Below are 22,795 nucleotides of genomic sequence, written 5' to 3' on the forward strand. Positions count from 1 at the left end.
GAAGCGGAGGTTTGTGAGGTCAGGCACTGATGTGGGACGAGAAGGTCTGGCTCACAGTCTCCACTCTAATTCATCCCAAAGGTGTTCTATCAGGTTGAGGTCAGGACTCACTCATCCATGTCTTTATGGACCTTGCTTTGTGCACTAGTGTACAGTCATGTTGGGACAGGAAGGGGTCATCCCCAAACTGTTCCCACAAAGTTGGGAGCATGGAATTGTCCAAAATGTCTTCCTTGTGTTCCTTTCACTGGAACTAAGGGGCCGAGCCCAACCCCTGAATTCAGCGATTTGGAGGAGTGTCCCAAAACTTTTGGCAACATAAGTGTATGCATGTGTGCATGCATGGAGCCCTAAAATGGACTGGTGTGTAGTCCAGGATTTGATCCTAATATCCCAAGGCACCAGATCCTCCACAACCCTGATCAGGAGAAAGTTACTGAAAGTGAGTGAGGACCATTCTCTTGCAGTGCACCTACTAGATTCTTTATTTTAGAAATCAATTTACATTCTCTTTTACATTTTACATTTGTAATAATTTTACATTTAAATGATCTCCTGAGGTGAAAAAAAAAGAGTTAATAGTGGCTGGCTCAGTTGTTGGAAGAGGAGGATTTTCTGAAGCGCACATCCAGCAATGCATCATTAGGCAGAATTTGGATTACAATTGAAGTGCAACAAACAGCAACATTACTGACTTATTCTAAGGAAAATCAATTACCTGTGTTTCTCAATAATCTACCGAAACATCCTGGGAAATGACGCTAAGAACTGTAGCATGGTGTGTCGTGGATTCACTGGTGTGAAATTGAGAAGGTTCTCTTTAGGTGAAGGGAATGGCAAGTGACTAGACTTTCTTTTACATGAAACGATGAATGATGTTCAATGTCAAAGTGAGTGATGACAGGCACATGGTGGAACATGATGAAGTCTTAACACGTCACAATTTGCATACTTGTGCCACTGAGACACACACACACACACACCTCAGCTACATCACCAAGGTGCAAACTTAAAAATAAAAGCATCACAGTTCTTAAGGGGTCAATTGGAATGGGGCCCGAATTGACCTTGTCCCTTGAGCAGATATTTCACTAACATGTTTTAATAGAAACACTTTTAAATGGGACTTCCATATTTAATTCTGAACTAAACTACAGCCACAAACTTCCATAAGAACTTTGTATAATGTATGAAAAAAAAAAATAATAACCTTGGCTACAGCAACCTCATCTCTTTATCCATCCGAAAGTTAATGCACAAGAAAGGGAAAAAAAAAAAAGATATGCATATATATTTTAAACATACTCTGTGAAAAGCAGCCTTGTTCAAGCATTGCTGCAATCCAAGACATACAATTTTAATATAGCAGTGCAGAAAAATCAGGGACAAACATTGCTTTTCATGATTTAAACATCCACAGAGAAAGTAAACTGCATTTTAGTATCAGACAGACTTTAATTACACAGAAAAAAAGAGAAACAAAAAGGTGTTTTTTTTTTTTTTTTTTTTAAATGACAGATACAGGTCAGGCGTTATTCACTGTTTAATTAAACTGTTCCTTTCCCAAAGTGCTGATTGTAGGATGAACAGAGAGTATGGTTAAAGTAAGATTATTTCTTCCCCTAATGATTATCTTCATCATCTTGGTACGAAAATGTCTACATAACTCGTGTACTTCTATTCAATATTTGTTACAAAAATAAGGTATACACAGCGGCAGGCAGGCAGCCAGCAGCTCGACTTTGGGTATGAGTGGGAAAATCAGAAAGCTCTCGATCAGAGCACAGCATCTCTCTGAAGCTTAAAAGGAGAGTGGGCACGGGTTTTCAGGGCAAATCCCATTGGTCCTTCTAGTGTTCTAATCTCTGCCCACAGGAAGTCGGGTGTTAGAGACAGGGAGGAGGAGTGAAGAGTGTTACAGATTAAATGAAAGAGGAAGGAGTGCTAGTATATCAGGGGCAGCATGGCTGTAGCTTGCAGAGAGGGCCCAGGGTAAATGCTGCCTACTGCTGGGGGTAGTAGGGCTGTTGCTGGGGAGGCTGTTGAGGATACGGGTAAGGCTGCTGGACAGGAGGACCTCCAGGGTAACCAGCCTGTCCCTGAGCTTGAAAGGGCATGTAGGGCATGCCATACCCATATCCATACTGGTTATACGGTAGCGGCATTTGATAAAACCTGAAGAAAGAAAAACACAGAGGGTCACTGTAGGTTTTATGAATATCATCATATATTACTATACTAAGTCTTACTATTAACCCTGAACATTCTGAGCAGTAGATTCAGAAGACTTGCTATGGGATTTTTTTTCTCAAAACAAAACTTTAGAAACATGCAATGAAGCAAAAACACTAAAAACAAAAAACAAAAAAAAAACCCCTGAGGAAAAAAGTGCAGAAAAAAAGTGCAATACTATCATGTAAGTCTCCTGATGTCCCCTTCTGAGAAGATAATGGCATTCCCTCATTGTCTACTGTTAATGCATCCTATGCATATACGTATTTTATTACAAAGCAATTAACTAGTTGCTTAGCTATTAATTTAAATTATACTTGCACTTTTAAGACAAGTCCAGGCATCATTCTGGGAACCATATTATCATTCATATGCAACTTTCCCTGAACCAGGTTTTTTTCCCCTTTTTTAATGTACATTTACTGAGAACGTCTATGATATTTAATCAGGTCATTTTAAATAGTTCTAGGGTACCAGAGTTATGTTAGTTATCGAGAGAGAGAGATAGATAGACAGACAGACTATACCCTGGATAGCCCTGATAAGTGGGGTAGGGTGGTCCTTGAGCCTGTGTTGGTGCAGAGGGTGGTGCCACAGGTGGGGGATTGGAGCTGACCGCAGGCAGAGCTTGGCTGTTAGGCTCTGCGTTGGTGCTACTGGCAGCCTGAGCAGGAAAGTTGGGCGGTGGTGGTCTTGCTGGAGGCTGTGATTTAGCCTGAGGCTGCAGTGGCTGTAATGCACATCGGAAACAGTCACATTATAAGCAGAAAAACAATTATTGATTGATCTAATTGAATGAATGAATGCTCTGACTGGAAACTCACAAACACGGTCCTAGGAGCAGGGGTGGGGCCTCCTGCAGCAGGGGCTGGGTTATTAGACTGGTAAGCTGGGACATTAAAGGAAGGTGCGCTTGGCTCACGAGCAATACTCTGCTGCAACTCCCTGTTAATAAAACATTAATGCATGAGAAACCTAACATTTTATTAAATCAAATGCAAAAAAAGTTAAAATCTATGCCTACCCCGGTTATTAGTCTTTTGCGCAGTAATTCAGGGAAACTAAATATAGGCTTGGTTCTAACTTCATCCTATTTATAAATTTTCCATACAGGAAAGTAGATAAATGTACCTTTTACCAACAGGTCTGTACTTTGCTTGCAAAAGCCATTTCTTTTGTTATTATGTTCTCATTAGTTTATTTTTATAAGTGCAATGGACAGAATTATATTTTTAAAGCATATCTGCCATGTCTTCAGCACTTCTGGTTGAATAATCTCACACACACTTACTTGAGAAGCTCCTCCCGCTCAGTCTTGCGAGCAAAAACAATGTCACTGCACTTATTCTGGAACTTCAGCAGGATTTCTGTTAAATCATTGTAGAACTGATTGGAGTGAAGAAGAAGAAGAAGGAGCAGAAGGTGTTAACAGGTTCAAAAATTCAATTTCAATTATCACTTAAAATAAATGCATAGGCTAGGGATACAAATCAGTATTTACATATCTGAGTAGATGCCAGTATTTGAATAGTGTAAATGCCATCCATCCATCATCTATACCCACTTTATTCCTAATTAGGGTCACAGGGATCTGCTGGAGCCTATCCCAGCACACACTGGGTGAAAGGCAGGGGTACACCTTGGACAGGTCTCCAGTCCATTACAGGGCCACATATTGACAAACCACACACACTCACTCCTATGGGCAATTTAGAATTACCAATCAACCTAATGTACATGTTTTTGGACTGTGGGAGGAAACCAGAGTACCCAGAGTAAACCCAGGCAAGCACGGGGAGAACATGCATACTCCACACAGAAAGGCCCCTGCCTGTTCGAACCTGGGATTCGAACCCAGGACCTTCTTGCTGTGAGGCAACAGTGCTAACCACTAAGCTGCCTGCTATTCAGGTATTCATTGAGCTCAATTAGTCATGGAAATATCTGTACTGACAATAATATAATGTTGAAATGTTTGAATTTCAGCTACAGTAGGGCTACATGCTGACGTTGATGATCACTGACGTTCAGTCAAGGTTTTGTAGCGTGTTTTAATATTTCTGTCTCTCAAAGATGTCTGCCACTACCACCAGGAGTAAAGTTTAACTGCAGTAGAAAAATGATTTGATGTGATCACTACTGGCAATTTCCCCCTCTCCTAGCAGTTAAATGAAACTCTGTTCATTAACTCCAGCCTGATTTTACTCTATTTACACAGGCATGTGAGAAATCCTGCTCATAATGTTCCAGAGCAATGTGTACGTTTACTGTGTTATGTATGTTTGTGTGTTACCTTAGTGCCCTCTCTAAGATTGGAGCTGATCTCAATGTAGCTATCATGAGCTGAGGCCAGTTTTTTCAACACCTCCTCCCTGTGGTTGGCTTCAGCATTAGATTGCTTGAGTGCTGCAAACTCCTGATGAGAAGTCTGAAAGACACAGGCAGAAATTATCAGATGAAAGAAATCCACTCGGTTACAAATACTAGTCAACTAGTGCATTGCTAATAAACAAAGATGTAAGGAAGAAACAACCAAACAAACCCCATAACGTATAAAGTGCACAGAAATGTTTATCATATTGGCCTGCACAGTATATGTGCTGCCAGCATTTTGGGCCCAGACTTCTACTAATATGCATACCTGTACTTGGGCCAGTATGTCCTCCTGGGAGCGGAGGTTCTGCTGAACACGCTGTGTGTATGCACCATAGCGAGTGTCCAGTTCTCCAGTGGAAATTGCCTCCTCATTAATGGCTCCATCCTGAGCCAAGGCTGTGAGGAATTTTGTGGTCATGTCAAAGGTCACAGCCTTTATCTCTCCTTCCAGAATCTCGCGATCCCGTTTGATCTCATCAAGCTGGGCCAACTGAGCCTTCAACACGTTTACCACCTAAACAGTATAGAATGCATTCCTGTGTGTGAATATCATCAATGCTTACAGTAACGTAAAACACTGGCCCTATTTTATTAACATCTCATAACAGTGTGCCTTTTACCTCACTGCCCTGAAGAGTCTTGGCAGGGTTGGCTGACGGAATGGCCGCACACAACTCGTTCTCTGGCTTGCAGAGCAGAGCGATCATCTCACAGTGAGTGTTATAGCGCTCCTTTACCACCTGGTCAGCTTGCACAGCCTTATCCAATATGTTTCGGAAATTTCCACCCTCTACAATCACAAACATAAACAGAAGCATTTATAGAAAATAATATACAACAAAGTTCATGTGGAGTCATTTTATGTGGGATATTAGATGTTCAGTCTTCTGATGTGCATTTAAGTGAACAGTAAGCTTAACATCACATCTTGTTCTTTGTGTGTGTGTGTTTACCTGCTCTGAGGGGTTTGTATAGATCTCCAGATGGAGTTCTGTTCCACCGTTGGCTGAATTTAGCTCGGAGCTCATTGTCGGTTGACTCCTCATCATTCAAAATCTTAAGAGACTGTAAGAACAAAAATGGGAAAAATAGTAAATGACCATGAACTGATCATTTTTGTCTTGTCTCATACACGCAACCATAAAACAATACAAAAATGTAGAAGGAGGGAACGGAAAGAGCAAGTGAAAGAAACCAACCTCATCCAGTATTTCTCGGTTTCTCTGTAGCAGTTCTGGCAGATCTTTGATCAGCTGCTCGATGCTGTTCAGGCCTCCCTGTTGGATCACTGCACGACTCTTCTCCAGGATGGACTGGGGGACTGAATCGCCGGAGAGATCCTCTAGTGCTGCTGGCAGGTTGAGCGAAGCCAACACCCTGACAAAGTTCAATCAAATAATCAAACGGTTACAAATAACCAGTTTCAGCAAAACCTTATGCTTATTAGGTTAACAGATACCATGGTTAGCTGAATCATGACACAGTATAGTATACAGAGTGTGGATAACATACTGCTGCTGTACAAAACCAGTGACCAAATTCAGAAATTAAAGTATATATATAAATAAACTATTTCCATAACTCAGTTCAGATAGAAAATAATATTGCTGTTTAGCTTCTTGGTGTGTACAGTAAATTACAAAAGTCTGAAAACAAACCAAAATCAAATCTGACAAACTCACCCATTACACAGGTTGGTCGCCTCCCGCAAACTGCCCACGAGCCTGTTGACCAGTTCGGCCTTTCTGGAACTGGCTATGCTCAAAGACTGCTGCACTAACATAGGCACCATTTTCTCAAAAACATCTGGAAAAATAAAACCAGACATGAACAATATTACAAAAAACTGCAGCATATTTCAGAGAATAATAAATCTAATTAAAAAAAGGAATTTAAACAGTGTAATTTTTACTATAGTAAAACAGCCAAGTCAGTTCTATTACTGTTTTTGTGGGAGTGCAGAAACTGCTAGCATTACCACGCTGTCTTGCAGTTCTGATGAAAAATGCTAGCACAAATTGTATACAACGCACGATATAATTTTACATCATAAATACACAAAATATTAAATGATAAAAGCCAGTTAGATACGAAACTGAAATCGTTGGCCTCTTTTAAATGGGCCACCATTGAATAACTGAAGGAAAAGGAAGGATTTGCTGCTTGACTGCTTTATAAATTATATTAATAAAAAAATTTTAAATCACAATATGTGATTTATAATATATATTTTCCAGTGTTGCAGAAACATATGATGCTGCAAGCTTACATGGTTACACAGTTTGTTTCTTAAATGTGAGATGCAGAGTTGCGAATATAACTGGTCAGTCATTTAATCACCTGTGAACTTCTGGCTGAGTGGTACTTGAATAGCAGTTGCCTTGACAAGGGATGCCTTGCCAATATGCTCCAGGTCTTTCACCTCAGGTACACGATCGTGGTAGATGAAGTCGTTGTCTTTCTTAGCAGCTGTGAGAGCACGGCTGATCTTATCAGAGAGATCCTTAACGTTCACGTACTCATCGTAGCGTGAGGCTACAGTCTTGACGAGCTCTGTGGCATGCTGCACAATAAAAAAGCATTACTAATAAACAACATGTGCCTAATGCAAAATCAGAATAGATGCTATAATTTGATTAGGTTGCCCATGGAGCAGCCAATGCCTGATCATTTGTATTCCCCCCACCACAGCACTCACCTGAAGACGTGCAATCTCCTCTCCAAAACGTTTCTTCTGTTTGGCTAGAGCTGACTGATGGAGCTCTGCAGTGGCTTGCATCATGCAGTGCTTGGCAGCCAAGACTGGTAGCACTTCCTGGAAATAAAAATACTGACCAGGGAAAGGCAACCACAAACACCACAGCAACCACGAACAAACACCACGAGCATCCACAAACGAGCACAGACACACAGCACAGGGCGCAGAAAGAGAGAACAGAACAGCAAATCAGCACGCAACCTTCAGCAAACATCAACCAAACCTTCACACAACGCTCATGCAGCGTTCACACTCACAGATCAGTGGGAGGAAAGACAAAGGCAGAAACTGAAATTCCTACAGTGTTCATGGGTGTGTGTCTAAGAGAACTAACTAATGTCCATTAGAGACATGCACCCACTGTGGCTGCATGCATTGTGTCAGTCTTAAAAACATATAGTGTGTTCACCATAACCACTACCAGATATCTCTATAGAAGATAGAAGATAACTGCTTTGGGGCATACCTTGGGCAGGTTCTCTTTGTACTGGCACTGCTTGAAAGCATCACCATAGAAATCTGCAGTCTGATTGGCTACCTTAGCAATGATGCCATCTTTCATCTTGTCTGTAAAGCAAATCAAAGAAGCCAAATAAATGATAGAAGCCAGTTAAACGTACAGGTCAGTGTAAATGTAATTATTTTATTTACCCAAGTGGATGTATTCTATAGGTTAGCACAAGTTAGCTCTTAAAACACAATGCAGGGCATAAACAGTTATTATACTAGATTAATGCTATGTTTACATTTAAACACTGCATATGGCTGCAGAATAAAGCTAACATTCACAAATGCTTGATTTGCCTCTGGACAGATTGGTCATCACTCTCTGCATCTTTTGTAAAATCTACTTTCTAAAATACTACCGAATGTCTTTACTATTTCTTTGGAAACAATAAAACCGGATCAATGAATCTTTAAATTTTTTGCTTGCAGGTCATCTTCAGCCATATTCATGTGTGTCTTAACAGTGACATCAATTGTATTCAATAACAACTTCTTTACGCAAGAAGCTCTGGCAGTTGTTATAGAATACAACTGATACAAGAGACACAAGCTTTATGTCCACTAAGAACCAACATGCTTAGTCTTTTATCTCTTACAAAAATGTTTTCATTTATCTTATATCTTTCTTAGAAGCTACTGGTTTCTATAAAAAAAAAATGGCTCGAATAAATTATTATAGGTTTGCTTATAGAAGCTTATAGCTTATAGAATTGCTTAACAGCTCTGACAATACGTATCAGAGCTGTTAAGCAATTCATAAAATATTACATCACCAGTTATTATGGAATTTTAACAATCAAACAATTATTTTCTATAATCCTGCTTTACTTTGCCATACATTATTATAAACATAATCGCACAAGCCAATAAATAAAATTAAAAAAAAGTCTGTATTTTCCTAGTTTTAAACCCCTGTAATAAAAATGAACAAGTGTGGTGCATTTCCCACACTGGGAGGTTACATCCCATTTACACACCAGCGGTAGCTTTGATGACAAAGACCTCTTGCGCTTGGCTGAGCATGATTTGACTGAGTGTTCCCACTGTCTCTGGAGAAATATCCATAGTCGGCTCCCGATTGAGAGCAGACAGAACCGTGTCCTTTATGTGTGCAAATGCACCAGATGCCAACTAAAAAACAAGAGGTAACAGTGTTACAGGTACAAAAGACTCTTGTTCAATGTTCAATTGAATTATTCAAGAAATGGATAACGTCTGGTCTGCTGGCTTGTGTGTAAACTGAAACTCTGACCTGGTAGAACTTGGCAGCTGTCTTCAGTCCCTCGTCATTGTCCAGGTTCTGCTCTGACGCTATCTGACTGGAGAGTGCCCCAATGTTAAACAACACACATGTTTTCTCATAGCCCACACTTGCCAAAGCTAAAAAAAAAAAAAAAAAAACACAACCAAAATAGTCAGAATTGCACTAGCACTTGTTCTATGATAAACATTTACATCATAGTGGTTATAGCATTTGAGGATGTATGATACAGTAAGACTTACCAAGTTTAACTGAGCCTCCAAATAGAGATCCTTTATCAAAAGCATCTTTCCATGTAAATGTCAGACACAGCTGGAAAAAAAGAATTACACTCAGCGTATGTTTATGTATATCTACATACTCAGATCAGGCATAACATTATGGCCACCTGCCTAATATTGTGTTGGTCCCCCTTATTGATCCCAAAAGGTGTGCTGTAGTATCTGGCACCAAGATGTTAGCAGCAGATCCTTTAAATCCATCTAAGGGCCCATGGAGGCCCCACTTACAGGATACTTTTGATAGATACTGACCACTGCAGACCAGGAACACTCCACAAGAGCTGCAGTTTTGGAGATGCTCCAGTTGTCTAGCCATCACAATTTAGCCCTTCGTCAAACTCGCTCAAATCCTTACTCTTGCCCATTTTACCTGCTTCTAACACATCAACTTTGAGGACAAAATGTTCACTTGCTGCCTAATATATCCCACCCACTAACAGGTGCCATGATGAGGAGATCATCAGTATTATTCACTTCACCTCTCACTCCTCATAATGTTATGCCTGATCGGTGTATATGCATGCAGTGTATGTAAGTCATTTTAACATGCATTCATTCATGTGGTATGAAATGAAATGAAAGTTACCTCAGGGAAAGGAAATTTAGGCTCGACTGCGCATAGCTGATCATAGTACCTGTAGGGGAGGGAAGAGACGTTTTTTTTTTTTTTGTTTTGTTTTTAAAGGAGGTGTAAATAAATCCAAATAAAATCCATATAAAGACTCATCTTAATAGAAAAGATGCATGATTATAGCTATAAATAATGATAGGTGTTTGATCCAATTTATTCCTAATTTATAAAAATGGAACTGTAGCTATTTTTAATCCAGGCCACAAACTTTATTTTCAGAGTCAGAGAAAATCTTTTATGTAAGGTCAGGTTCCTCATAGAATTGTTTTTTTATTTTTAATATCGTAACCATATTTAGCCAAGAGAAATGAAGAAAACACGTGTGTATTCTCACAGAAATGCCCATCACACAGATTCTGTGGTTATTCATTTAAAAATGCTCAGATCTGTACAATTATCATCCTGAGCTCTCTGTTATTACTCTTGCCAAAAAAGTCCATCATAATATTATTTGCAATAATAAGAATAAATTGGAGCCAAAATACTACACCCATTGTACTCCAACTTGGCTATATCAAATCTAAAATGTTATCAGCTTGATCTCAACTGGTAATATGAGCTTGTCCCATTTACTTTATAAAGAATGTTTTTTAAACATAGTATATGAATAATACAGTCATTTTGATTCTCAATGAGGAATCTGGAAAAACACATGACTCTTGAAATGTAACTTGCGCTAATGTGATAATCAACACAAAAGGCTGACAGTCTCATGTGACCATGTGTCATCTGAAACCTTCTGACGTAATGTTAACAACACATTAGCGCTAAAAAACTGATGTACACCGATTGCTTTGATGTGGCATGTTACCAAGCTTGTTCCCAAGAAGAAAGTCCCCTATCTGTTGTTATTTTAAGCTACTGTTATTGATCAATGTCTACATATCTCATCGAGTGGGGTTTCCCCCATGTAGGTGTGTCCGAGAAACTCCTCCTAATATGAACAAAAAACACACACTTTTCTTTAGGTCAATGTGGTGCTAATACACCCAATAGTAATCATCATTCAGAACAGGGGCTGTGACACACAGCTCATTGACTCTCCATGCAGGAGAAAAGGTTTGTAGAAGATTCAACTAGAAAAAAATTCAACACATGCAGGGAATATAAGGAATGGAGTCAGACAAGTTGGGAATTGTACCTTACACACACATTTGTGATGAGTCACTGCAGCATTGAGTATTCCCTTTCAGAGTTTTCACAACAACATGGCCATGGGCAGTTACATTACTGCACATAGTGCATGTCTGGAGTAATATTACACTGTTTATTATACCTGTGCCAGAAAGTCAACTCATTCAAATGAAGTAGAAATATCTTCCCTATTTATCCCCAGATTTCTATCGCATTCAAATGAGCAAAAATCATGAGGACCAAACAGAAAAACATATAAATAAACAATGCAACCCCTTCAGTGACACCTTAGTATTTTTGATTAACAAATTAGGATCTCATTTCCCCTTTTCCGCCATGAAGAGCAATATTCAAATGACTAAACGTTTAAAAAAAAAAAAAAACCTAACATACTTCAAGTCTGGCTTAAATCTCGGCAGCCATTTCCTCTTTAAACAAATGTGTTGAAACCAAGTACGTCACACACACACACGAGAAGAAACAATAGATATAAAGCTCAGAGTACGCCTAAAGACATGCAGGCTTTCTAATCAGCTATGGTTTACTCAGTTCAATTTGTCTTCTTCATGCCTATTGAAGTCGTCGAGACTAATGGACTATAATGACATCATTAGCCGGGTTTGAGAAATGAGTCATGGAAAAGCAGGAAGTTCTCCGAGTTTATTAAAGGAGCTGCGTACATCACTTCCCTGCCTAATAGAGGCACTCTTTTATAAAATAAATTAAAATAAAATATTTTTAAAAAATAATAAAATGAAATCTAAAATAAAATATTTAAAAAAATCTAAAATAAAATATAAAATAAAAAATTTAAAAAATAATAAAATTAATTCTAAAATAAAATAGAATAAAATCTCAAATAAAATCTAAAATAAAATAAAATAGAATAAAATCTCAAATAAAATCTAAAACTAAAATAAAATATAATCTAAAATAAAAATAAAATAAAAATACAGCTGTGTTTACTTGAAAATTAATACCTTATCTGGTTGTCAAAACATTACGTTTATAATACCATAAATTCTGAATGAATAATCCGGATATTAATTATTATAAGTAGATTATTAACTAGTTAGTTCAGTTCAGTTTTATTTAAATAAAAATAAATAAAAGTCAGGGAATATCATTTTTAGACTCAGAACGAGGAAAATTTGACTTTATCGTGTAGGCGAATGTCAATTATTCAAATATAAACAATCATAATAATAACAAGACATGAAAACCAGAAGATAAAATAAATAAAAGAGGTATAATCCGTGTGATTTGAACACATACGGACATATTTCTCCTCATGCTAACTCGCTAATCACCTGAGCGGTTTAGGTGTGGCGTTTTAACACACACACACACACACACACACACACACACACATATAACCGGTATCATACAACTGAATTCGCTTTTTAAAAAAATCTCTAATTACGCGTTTTAAATAAGAAAGTTTTGGCACAAACTCGCCCTATAAGCACTCCGTACTTCACCCAACTGAACTTAACGACTGTTTATGCTAGCTTGCTAGCTCACTAGCCTCCAAAGCTAGTTTAGTTCGCTAACTAGGTAGCTAGTACGAGTGTCAAAGCGTAAAGGCTTTATTGATAGCGAAACACGACTAACTGTTAATCACAGTCAGATATGTCATTTATTCCCAAATGTAGCTAGAAGTTTCCATCTACTAGCTGGCCATGCTAACAGACTCAACAGCAAGCTAACAGCAAGCTAACAGGCTAAGGAACACCCGTTTATCAATATTATATTACCGTAGCTTGTAATAATGCAAAAGGGATCAGTTAGCGCTGGGAGCTTTCAGTGACTTGTGCACAAACACATATTTATAGATAAATATTTAACTTAGCTAGAGCAGTTAGCTTGGCTAGCATTAGCGGCTCTCACCGTAACAGGATCTCGAGCGAGCTCTCGTGCTTGTCCAGCGGCCTCCCCAGTGCACTTTTCCGCAGTTTGTTCAACTCATCCACCGAGCGCAGATACTCCGTCTGCTCCTCACCCGCCGGATACGCAGACGTGATGAATTTCGATAGAGGTTTCACCAGGTCAACTTCTGAAGTCTTCTTTAACGGGACAGAAATAAACGTCGCCATTTTCGGCCCGCAGGAATGTGGCTTTATGGAGAAGAGAAAACAGCAGACAACAAAAACACAACGGCCCCCTTTACTTCCCGAATCTGCGCGAGCTGTCAAATGACGTCGCAACGCTGTTTGCACGGTTGCGTATTCGTTTTTTTGCGGGCGTCAACCGTGCGCAGTGTTTGCGCAGTCGAGGGAAAACCCGGCATATGATGAAGAAGCAAATATACCAAAGTGATCAGAACATACATAGATCAGGCATAACATTATGAACAGTGACAGGTGACGTGAATAACACTGATTATCTCCTCATCATGGCACCTGTTAGTGGGTGGGATATATTAGGCAGCATTTTGTCCTCAAAGTTGATGTGTTAGAAGCAGGAAAAATGGACAAGTGTAAGGACTTGAGCGAGTTTGACAAGGACCAAATTGTGATGGCTAGACCACTGGATCAGAGCATCTCCAAAACTGCAGCTCTTGTGGGGTGTTCCCGGTCTGCAGTGGTCAGTATCTATCAAAAGTGGTCCAAGGAAGGAACAGTGGTGAACCGGCGACAGGGTCTTGGGCGGCCAAGGCTCATTGATGCACGTGGGGAGTGAAGGCTGGACCGTGTGATCCGATCCAACAGACGAGCTACTGTTGCTCAAATTGCTGAAGACGTTAATGCTGGTTTTGATAGAAAGGTGTCAGAATACACAGTGCAACACATATGGGGCTGCATAGCCGCAGACCAGTCAGGATGCCCATGCTGACCCTTGTGCACTGCCGAAAGCAGCAACAATGGGCACATGAGCATCAGAAATGGACCATGGAGCAATGGAAGAATGTGGCCTGGTCTGATGAATCACGTTTTCTTTTACATCACATGGATGGCCGGGTACATGTGTGTCACTTACCTGGGGAACACATGGCACCAGGATACACTATGGGAAGAAGGCAAGCTGGTGTAGGCAGTGTCATGCTTTGGGCAATGTTCTGCTGGGAAACCTTTGGTCCTGCCATCCATGTGGATGTTACCTTGACATGTACCATCTACCTAAGCAATGTTGCAGACCATGTACACCCTTTCATGGAAACAGTATTCCCTGATGGCTGTGACCTCTTTCAGCAGGATTATGCAGCGTGCCACAAAGCAAAAATGGTTCAGGAATAGTTTGATGAGATCAACAATGAGTTTGAGGTGTTGACTTGGCCTCCAAATTTCCCAGATCTCAATCCAATCAAGCATCTGTGGGATGTGCTGGACAAACAAGTCCGATCCATGGAGGTATGGATCCATCTTGGTGCCAGATACCACAGCACACCTTCAGGAGTCTAGTGGAGTCCATGCCTCGAGTGGTCAGGGCTGTTTTGGCAGTAAAAGGGGACCAACACTATATTAGGCACATGGTCATAAAGTTATGGCTGATTTGGTGTATATTAATACATACAAAATCAAGAAATTATATATACATTGTGTGCACACTATATGGCCAAATGTATGTGGACACCTGACCATCACACCCATATGTAGTTCTTCCACAAAGATTTTTATGATTTTGTGATTAAAGAGATAACAAGCAAAGAGATAAGAAGCAAAATTCTTCAACCAAAGCATATTGATTCAGTTTGCTAAGGTTGATGTGGAGGAACTCAAGTGTCTTGAACTGATCCCTGACCTGAACACATTTGGAATGAACTGGAACACCAACTGTACCCCCAGACCTCCTCACCCCACATCAGAGCCAGACCTCACTAATGCTCTTAAAGGCTAGTGGAAAGTGTTCTGGGAAGAGTGAAGATTATCATAACAAAAAACAAAACAAAACATATATTTTTTAATATACTGTACATTCTTTTCACTTTCTGTAAAAAGGTGGTGGCATGGCAACAAATGTAGAATTTACCAGCAAAATGACATCAGTACTTTCACAACAAACCACACTCAATTTCAAAAATACATTCAAACATTTTGCCATTGCATTTTATTGAGTGATACACAGCTCTGTTGTGTATGGTTAGTTCTGTGGTTAGTTCTCGAGTACTAAATTTGTCTTTGGTTCCGTCCCAAATCGCAAAAAACACACACACACACACACACACACACACATATATATATATATATATATATATATATATACACACTTTGGATGCCCATCTGGTGTTATATAAAGCTGGATGTGTACATGCATGCCAAGAATATTAACAAAATCACTAAGTGACCATATATAATTCTGTACACCTAGCTTGCTGAGTTAACTGGACTTATAAAAAATATCTGTTCTTTAAATGAATAGGAAGATGAGAATTTGCACCTCTCTCACTTTTTACTAAATTAAAAAGTATGTTTAGTTGAAGCCCTTGAAGCACAGGGTCTAATCTTTCAATCTCTGCCTAAGAGAATTAATATCATGGGATATAGCTGCAATGAGACCTTGAGTCCCAAATAGTTTCGAAACCAAAAGATGGAACTGAAGTTTATACCTTTCATCAGGAGCCACTGGACTGATCTAGTTGTCCAGCCAATGAGCATTATTTTCAGCTGTAAACTGTCTCTCCTGCAACCTGCCCTTTATGAGTGGGTTCTATGGGAGAGGTGGGGTTGCTGATTAGAGTCAAACCCTCAGGGTAAAAGGGAATGCCTTCTAGGAACTTGAGAGTATGTCTATGTTAATTTTGGGATCAAACAAGGTCACCAGAACTCACATGCCTAGACGATGAGCGAGGTTGTGGGTGCCATGTGGCCTGGCCATTTGCTGGTTTCTAGTTTCTAAAACTTGTGCTTTTCTCTCCAGGGCTTCTTTGGCTGAAGGCCATTTGCATGTGTCAAGCAGTACAGACAGTACAAATCATGCTTGCTGCTGACCATAAATCACATTGAGAGCTTCTCTGCATCCTGGTATCAGTGTCCCATAAACAATGGTTCAATCAGCTTCATCACAGAGAGGTTGACAGCTGCAGATCATTCCAATGCAAGCTGCGAAATGGTTAACGAATTGCCTTTAAACACCAGCCGCAAGGCAAATACATGCTAGAATACCTTGAGAAATGTCAGGGAAGCATGTCAAAATGTTATGACAGCAAATATGCTAATGAGTAAATGAGGCCCGGGTTGGAAAAACACTGGAGAATTCCTTTACTGGCATCGGTACTCTGGCCTGAATATATGTTGATAAACATCAGAATATGTGTGTTATAAACACTCAAGAGCATGATATATTAAAATTACTTTATTTCTGGTACAGGCATGAAGTGTGTACATCCCAGCATCTTACAATACATGACAGGCTTCCTTAAAGACACAGTGATATGGAAGTACCATAACTGTTCTCATGGAAATACACAAGACAGTCCATATGATCCACAGAGGATGAGAGTGCTGAGTAATCACCACGTTTTATTTGCTGCCTTTCGGAGGAGTGTGAAGGATGGGTGCACACGGCCTACACCTTTATTCTGAACAGCGTTGAACACCAGCATATACAGCAGAGTGGAGCTCCTGTATGTTCACGTCAGTGCAGACTTGGTCATTTCTCTTAGAATTAAAAGAGGGTAACGTTCCTGCCCTCCATGCTTAGTGGTAAAAAATATGCACAGTACATGCCAAAGTTGCCCAATGCAGAGCTACTAAGCCAACCAACCACATCAGTCTCAAATAAGGGAACGAAAAGGGGGGGAAAAAAGACAATAAATGACAAAATACATGTTGCCTTTTCTAACAAATCATAACTAGAGCAAAGAAGAAGTACAATTAATTTAAAATGTTGCTGGTCAACTAACAAAAAGGTACAAACTAAACGCCACCAGTCATCTGAAGCCGTCTTACACAGTCGAGTAAACACAGTCGAGTATTTTGGCACCAAGAGATGATTGGTCTCGGTAGAAGCAGACAGACAGCATCATAATTTACTGTATGTAAGGAAGCTTTATGCATGAAAACACACTGCCCAAGCTCTATACCTCACAACAAGCTACAGGTGATCATACACACAGGAATCACTTCATCGGTGCAGACACAAAGGTGTCAAGAAAAAACAAAACAGAAGCAAACAAAAATCACAATAGAAAAGTATGATAAAAAAAAGAAAAGAAAAAAAGTGCAGTCCTTTTTTGACAGACATGTACATAGGCGATCAAACAAGCACAGGCACTATTACACACGGTAAACTATTCAAGTGGAGATGGTGTGATCACCGAACCGTAAAACTGAGGGCAGCTTCATGACCGAGTTCATGACTGTCCCATCATTCAGGACTGTGCAAGAAAACCCTGCTCTGTTTTTTTTTTTTCTCTTTTCAATCCATCCTTCCATCCCTCCCGCTACATCTTTATAACACACAAATGCTTCAGAGCTGTCCCTCCTGTTCACACACAAAATTTCATCAGTTAAAGTGTTTTCAATATGAAACAATGTATACACCGAAGTCAGATTCTAACAGGTAGGCGGCCTTGACCAACCTCTGCTCTATCTCTCTCACAGTAGATATGGAGAGAGAGATAGAGGGAGGGAGAAAGAGAAGGATGGAGGGAGCATGTTCAGTGCTCGGGAACGGCAGTGAGGAACATCAGTGATGTCAGCAACTCGTCTTCACAATGCCTCTACTTGAGAACCAGATGGAATCTGTCACTGGTGTCATCTAGTAAGAAACATGGACATAGAAATGTGTCAGAGTGCTGAATCCTAAAATGGCTTCCTGTTATATGCTCACTACAAAGAGCAGCGGCGTAACACAGTACACGCTCAATACAGTGGAACTTCGGCATACGAATGCCCTCATTTACGAATTTTCGCCTTTATGATGGAAACTTGCATCGGCATACGAAGCATTTTCAGCATGTGAACGAACCAAACCGAAGTTGTGCACATGCCCAGGAGATGTTGAAAACTTGTTTGCGTGAGTAGAAAGCTAGTTTACGAATTTTTTGTGCAGTCAGAGAAACCTGTTTCGAGTCAAACCACAATATCCTTCGGCATGCGTTCAAAAGCTATGTGATTTTTCGCATGTTTTTTTGTTGACAGATTGTTGGCGTGGATAGTCTGTTCCATTTTTAACCCAACCTTGGTGGCACGACTTCCTGTGAGGACCCTTGACATGGAATGCTTGGCTTGGGTCAGTTCTTCATAAGCAGCCATACAGTTTACATCCATTTCGAATTAGTAATATCGGTCATATTTTTGGGTGGCTGGAGCGGATTATCTGCATTTACAGATTTATTTCCTTCGGGAAAACTGGTTTCACAATACACATTTTTGCCTTAAGAACTCGCCTCCAGAACAAATTCGTATGCCGAGGTTCCACTGTGGTACAATTTTGAGCAATAATATGTAATAATACCAATTACTACTACTACTAATAATAATAATAATTTTATTGTTTTGAAATAAATGAAGGAATGAAGGATAAATCTAAATTGAGTCTGACATTCTGTGAATGTTTGACATTCTGTGAGTCATGTAAATTCTCTATGTAAATTATTCATACACTATCGCTCAAAAGTTTGGGATCACTCAAAAATTGTATCGTTTTCCAAGGAAACACACACAAAATGAGTCTGAATAGAAAATATAGCAAAAGAACAGGAGATGCTGAGTTAGAAATAATGATTTTGATGGAAATGATGAATGTTTTCTTCAAACTTTGCCTTCATCAAAAACAGCCTGGGTATTCTAGCTGTCAATTTTACAAGATAATCTGATGAGATTTCACCCCATGCTTCCTGGAGCATCTCCCACAAGATGGATCGACTTGATGGAGTCTTCCTCCGTAGCTGAAATCAAGCTGAAATATGCAAGTGATCCCTAACGTTTGAGCGGTAGTGTATGTGGGTTTATTTTTTTTCCTCCATTTTTCCTGTATCATATATATGATGAAAGTTCAATAAGTATTCCAAATGAAATTCTGTATTGTGTAATATGGTTAATAACCTGTGAATAACAAAGAAGCTGATTACCTTTCAACAAACTGACAACGAAGCAACTCTCATCAGAAAAGTTAGACACCATCTGCAATGCAGGCAGAACATTACCCAGTTAAACATTTACTGTCGATTTGTTGAGGATTATAAATCAGCACCACTTGCTCCAATGTGGGCAGGTAGAACAAACACGTTAGTCAAAGCCTTGTGGTAACTTATAAACATGTCTGTAGTGTGCAAATGAAAATGCAAAAGGAGAAGTCATACGTCATGGAATTGCTTTCGGATAACAGATGCAGAAGAATGTAACAGTTCTCGTGATATGTGTGTGTGTGTGTGTGTGTACCTGATCACTGAGCAGTATGTGTATTCCTGTAGGCCCCTGCCTGTACACTTGATTGATGAGGGTTAGCGGCAGGCTCAATACGTTGGATATTTTTCTGGTCAGCTCATGAGCGGTCAGCTCTTCGAGGTAAAGCGCATGGTAAACTACAAAAACACATCCAGTTACACTTTCAGAACCAGACACAAATGCATAGAAACATGTACAATAGGTGACGTGAAACTGTAACGAAGTTTTGGTTCAGAAAAGAAAATATACAGGATTATGTGGATGGTCTGAAAAGTTATTCAGGTCTTTCACGTGTACATCGCATGTATAAATGTCAGAGTGATTAGATTAGATATTATACATTATACAATATTACAGACTTCTAGCCTTCACAGACCTGACTTCTCAGCAGTACACTGAAGTCTCTCTCCCTCACACACACACACACACACACACCGTTTATGGCTGTGGGACTGCCGTGTTCTCCGTTCTTGCTGTGGCAGCGTCTCTCCAGCAGGGGACTCTCACACTCCTGACACACGTACACAATCAGCCGAGGTCGAACAGCCCTGTAAAAAAAAAAAACAACAACACACACATACACATGCTTACATATGTAATTATGTGTTTATTTACTATTAGCTCTCACACATTTAGGGCAATTACTTCGATTTTAGCGCGTTGTACAGACGGATCCCATCGGCTGGCCCACAGATCTGCACTAAATCTTCACGAGTCAGTTTCAGTAGATCAGAACCTATAACACACACACACACCATAATAGCTCAGTTCATGGTATATGTTTGTTATTTTACCGAAATCTGATACAGAAACAGGCAGAAAGAGAGAACACTAACCTGAGAAATGTGTAAAAACACGGGTATAGGAGTTAAACCTGTTCTTTAGAAGCCACTGCTGTACGTCCTGCATGGAAGCTGTCGGGCTTAATGACTAAAAATAAACAACCAGGAAGAGGAAGAGAAGAAAAGTTTGGAAAGCGATCCATGCAGCACAATAACTCACAAAGTTTACAGATTACACAATTATTCCTTTAAACAATAAAATTTTAAACAACAGCTAGTACGAACCTCCATGAAGACCTGACTACACTCTACTTGGTGCTTGGGTGAAGATGATTCACTGAGATTGAAAAACAAAATGCTTGTTAGACGTCTCAGTCTTATACAGAACAGATGGTGCAAAATAAAGACATTACAGGAGTGGTGACTTTTTTTTTGTACAATTTACTATCATTATGACCGTCATGTAGAGTTGAGATGAGAATTTCTTGTCATTTGGATGAAAAAGAAGCCCTTCTTCACAGCCCAGAAAATACCTATATATACACACACACACAGAGTTGTTGCTCCCTACGTGTGTGAGGGGTCGCCAGAGTGGACCAACCGGTCCACACAACAACTTGGCACAGGTTTTGGGCACTGGCTGGGAATCGAACCCGTGCCTTCTGCATGGCAGGCGAGCAACCCACCCTGTATACACACAGTGTAATGTCCGAATATTTTTAACCCTCATTGCTTTGAACAGTACCTCTAAATAACATCAACCACACACAATAATGAGTTTTTCCTTCCTCCTGTTATTTCGGTTTTGCTCTAGAGATTCTGCCACTTACATTCAAAGATGCCATTTTTCTATTTTCACTATGAAGCTTTGGCTCTGGGGTGCAATAAAAGTGTTCTGGTGGTAGCATTTTAGATGATTTGTTTCCTATTTGTTGCTCATGCTAGCACACAGTTATAAATAATGGTTTAAAAAAAGGTCATGTGATCTGAACGTGATGCAAAGTCTCAGACTAATATCAGTCCTCATCACTTACATACATGTATACATATACAGCTGTGCTCATAAGTTTCCATACCCTGGCAGAATTTATGATTTCTTGGCCATTTTTCAGAGAATATAAATGATAACACAAAAACTTTTCTTTCACTCATGGTTAGTGTTTGGCTGAAGCCATTTATTATCAATCAACTGGGTTTACTCTTTTTAAATCATAATGACAACAAAAACTACCCAAATGACCCTGATCAAAAGTTTACATACCCCAGTTCTTAATACCGTGTATTGCCCCCTTAAACATCAATGACAGCATGAAGTCTTTTGTGGTAGTTGTGGATGAGGCTCTTTATCTTCTCAGATGGTAAAGCTGCCCATTCTTCTTGGCAAAAAGCCTCCAGTTCCTGTAAATTCTTGGGCTGTCTTGCATGAACTGCACGTTTGAGATCTCCCCAGAGTGGCCCAATGATATTGAGGTCAGGAGACTGAGATGGCCACTCCAGAACCTTCACTTTAACCTGCTGTAGCCAATGACAGGTCGACTTGGCCTTGTGTTTTGGATCATTGTCATGTTGGAATGTCCAAGTACGTCCCATGCACTGCTTCCGGTATTTTTTGATAACATACTACATTCATCTTGCCATCAATTTTGACCAAATTTCCTGTGCCTTTGTAGCTCACACATCCTCAAAACATCAGCGATCCACCTCCGTGTTTCACAATAGGAATGGTGTACCTATCATCATAGGCCTTGTTGACTCCTCTCCAAATGTAGCGTTTATGGTTGTGGCCAAAAAGTTCAATTTTGGTCTCATCACTCCAAATGACTTTGTGCCAGAAGGTTTGAGGCTTGTCTCTGTGCTGTTTGGCGTATTGTAAGCGGGATACTTTGTGGCATTTGAGTAGTAATGGCTTTCTTCTGGCAACTCGACCATGCAGCCCATGTTTCTTCAAGTGCCTCCTTATTGTGCATCTTAAACCAGCAACACCACATAATTTTTTAGAAGGTCCTGTATTTCACCTGAAGTTATTTGTGGGTTTTTCTTTCCATCCCGAACAATTTTCCTGGCAGTTGTGGCTGAAATTTTAGTTGGTCTACCTGACCGTGGTTTGGTTTCAACAGAACCCCTCATTTTCCACTTCTTTATTAGAGTTTGAACACTGCTGATTGGCATTCTCAATTCCTTGGATATCTTTTCATATTCCTTTCCTGTTTTATAAAGTTCAACTACCTTTTCCCGCAGATCCTTTGACAATTCTTTTGCTTTCCCCATGACTCAGAATCCAGAAACGTCAGTGCAGCACTGGATGAAAGATGCAAGGGTCTGTCAGGAGTCCAGAAACTCACTGACCTTTTATACACACACACTAATTACAAGCAAACAGATCACAGGTGAGGATGGTTACCTTTAATAGCCATTCAAACCCGTGTCAACTTGTGTGCATGTTATCAGGCCAAAATCACCACGGTATGTAAACTTTTGATCAGGGTCATTTGGATAGTTTTGG

The 22,795-nt window shown here is 39.8% G+C and overlaps 2 protein-coding genes across 3 annotated transcripts in view; both read right to left on the reverse strand.

The window, feature by feature from the left end:
• Positions 1-1,272: 1,272 nt before the first annotated feature.
• pdcd6ip (programmed cell death 6 interacting protein) lies at positions 1,273-13,375 on the reverse strand. 2 transcript variants are annotated; one of them, XM_058377768.1, is made up of 18 exons: positions 13,071-13,375; positions 10,002-10,050; positions 9,377-9,446; positions 9,126-9,253; positions 8,851-9,004; positions 7,833-7,933; positions 7,307-7,423; positions 6,949-7,171; positions 6,291-6,414; positions 5,808-5,985; positions 5,562-5,673; positions 5,229-5,398; positions 4,874-5,122; positions 4,526-4,660; positions 3,524-3,618; positions 3,057-3,177; positions 2,760-2,962; positions 1,273-2,175 (listed from the first exon to the last, which is right to left on the reverse strand). In XM_058377768.1, exons 1-18 carry the CDS (start codon positions 13,274-13,276, stop codon positions 2,004-2,006), a joined length of 2,607 nt encoding a protein of 868 aa, XP_058233751.1. In that variant the 5' UTR covers positions 13,277-13,375; the 3' UTR covers positions 1,273-2,003. The 2 variants fall into 2 exon arrangements, with proteins under 2 accessions (XP_058233751.1, XP_058233750.1); XM_058377767.1 differs by having other exon boundaries at positions 7,307-7,438.
• Positions 13,376-16,457: 3,082 nt separating this feature from the next.
• The window catches only part of ubp1 (upstream binding protein 1), a 21,850-nt gene continuing 15,512 nt past the window's right edge, over positions 16,458-22,795 (reverse strand). Inside the window, exons 10-16 of the mRNA XM_058377849.1 lie at positions 20,578-20,629; positions 20,347-20,440; positions 20,156-20,246; positions 19,946-20,058; positions 19,505-19,647; positions 19,195-19,246; positions 16,458-17,879 (exon numbers count right to left, since the gene is read on the reverse strand). Of these exons, the coding sequence (XP_058233832.1) occupies positions 17,842-17,879; positions 19,195-19,246; positions 19,505-19,647; positions 19,946-20,058; positions 20,156-20,246; positions 20,347-20,440; positions 20,578-20,629 (583 nt within the window). The 3' untranslated portion in view covers positions 16,458-17,841. The remainder of the gene's footprint in view (positions 17,880-19,194; positions 19,247-19,504; positions 19,648-19,945; positions 20,059-20,155; positions 20,247-20,346; positions 20,441-20,577; positions 20,630-22,795) is intronic.

This window comes from Hemibagrus wyckioides, linkage group LG24, assembly GCF_019097595.1.
Source record: "Hemibagrus wyckioides isolate EC202008001 linkage group LG24, SWU_Hwy_1.0, whole genome shotgun sequence".
In the NCBI taxonomy this organism is placed as follows: domain Eukaryota; kingdom Metazoa; phylum Chordata; class Actinopteri; order Siluriformes; family Bagridae; genus Hemibagrus; species Hemibagrus wyckioides.

What these genes read in the sequence shown, in the direction of transcription:
- pdcd6ip (XM_058377767.1), bottom strand. Translation starts at nt 13,276, where the DNA reads ATGGCGACGTTTATTTCTGTCCCGTTAAAGAAGACTTCAGAAGTTGAC. An exon ending in TGTCATCAAAGCTACCGCTG is followed by an intron (nt 7,934 to 8,850) that starts GTGTGTAAATGG and finishes TTTGCTTTACAG; the next exon opens with ACAAGATGAAAGATGGCATC. An exon ending in ACAAAGAGAACCTGCCCAAG is followed by an intron (nt 7,439 to 7,832) that starts GTATGCCCCAAA and finishes TTCCCTGGTCAG; the next exon opens with TATTTTTATTTCCAGGAAGT.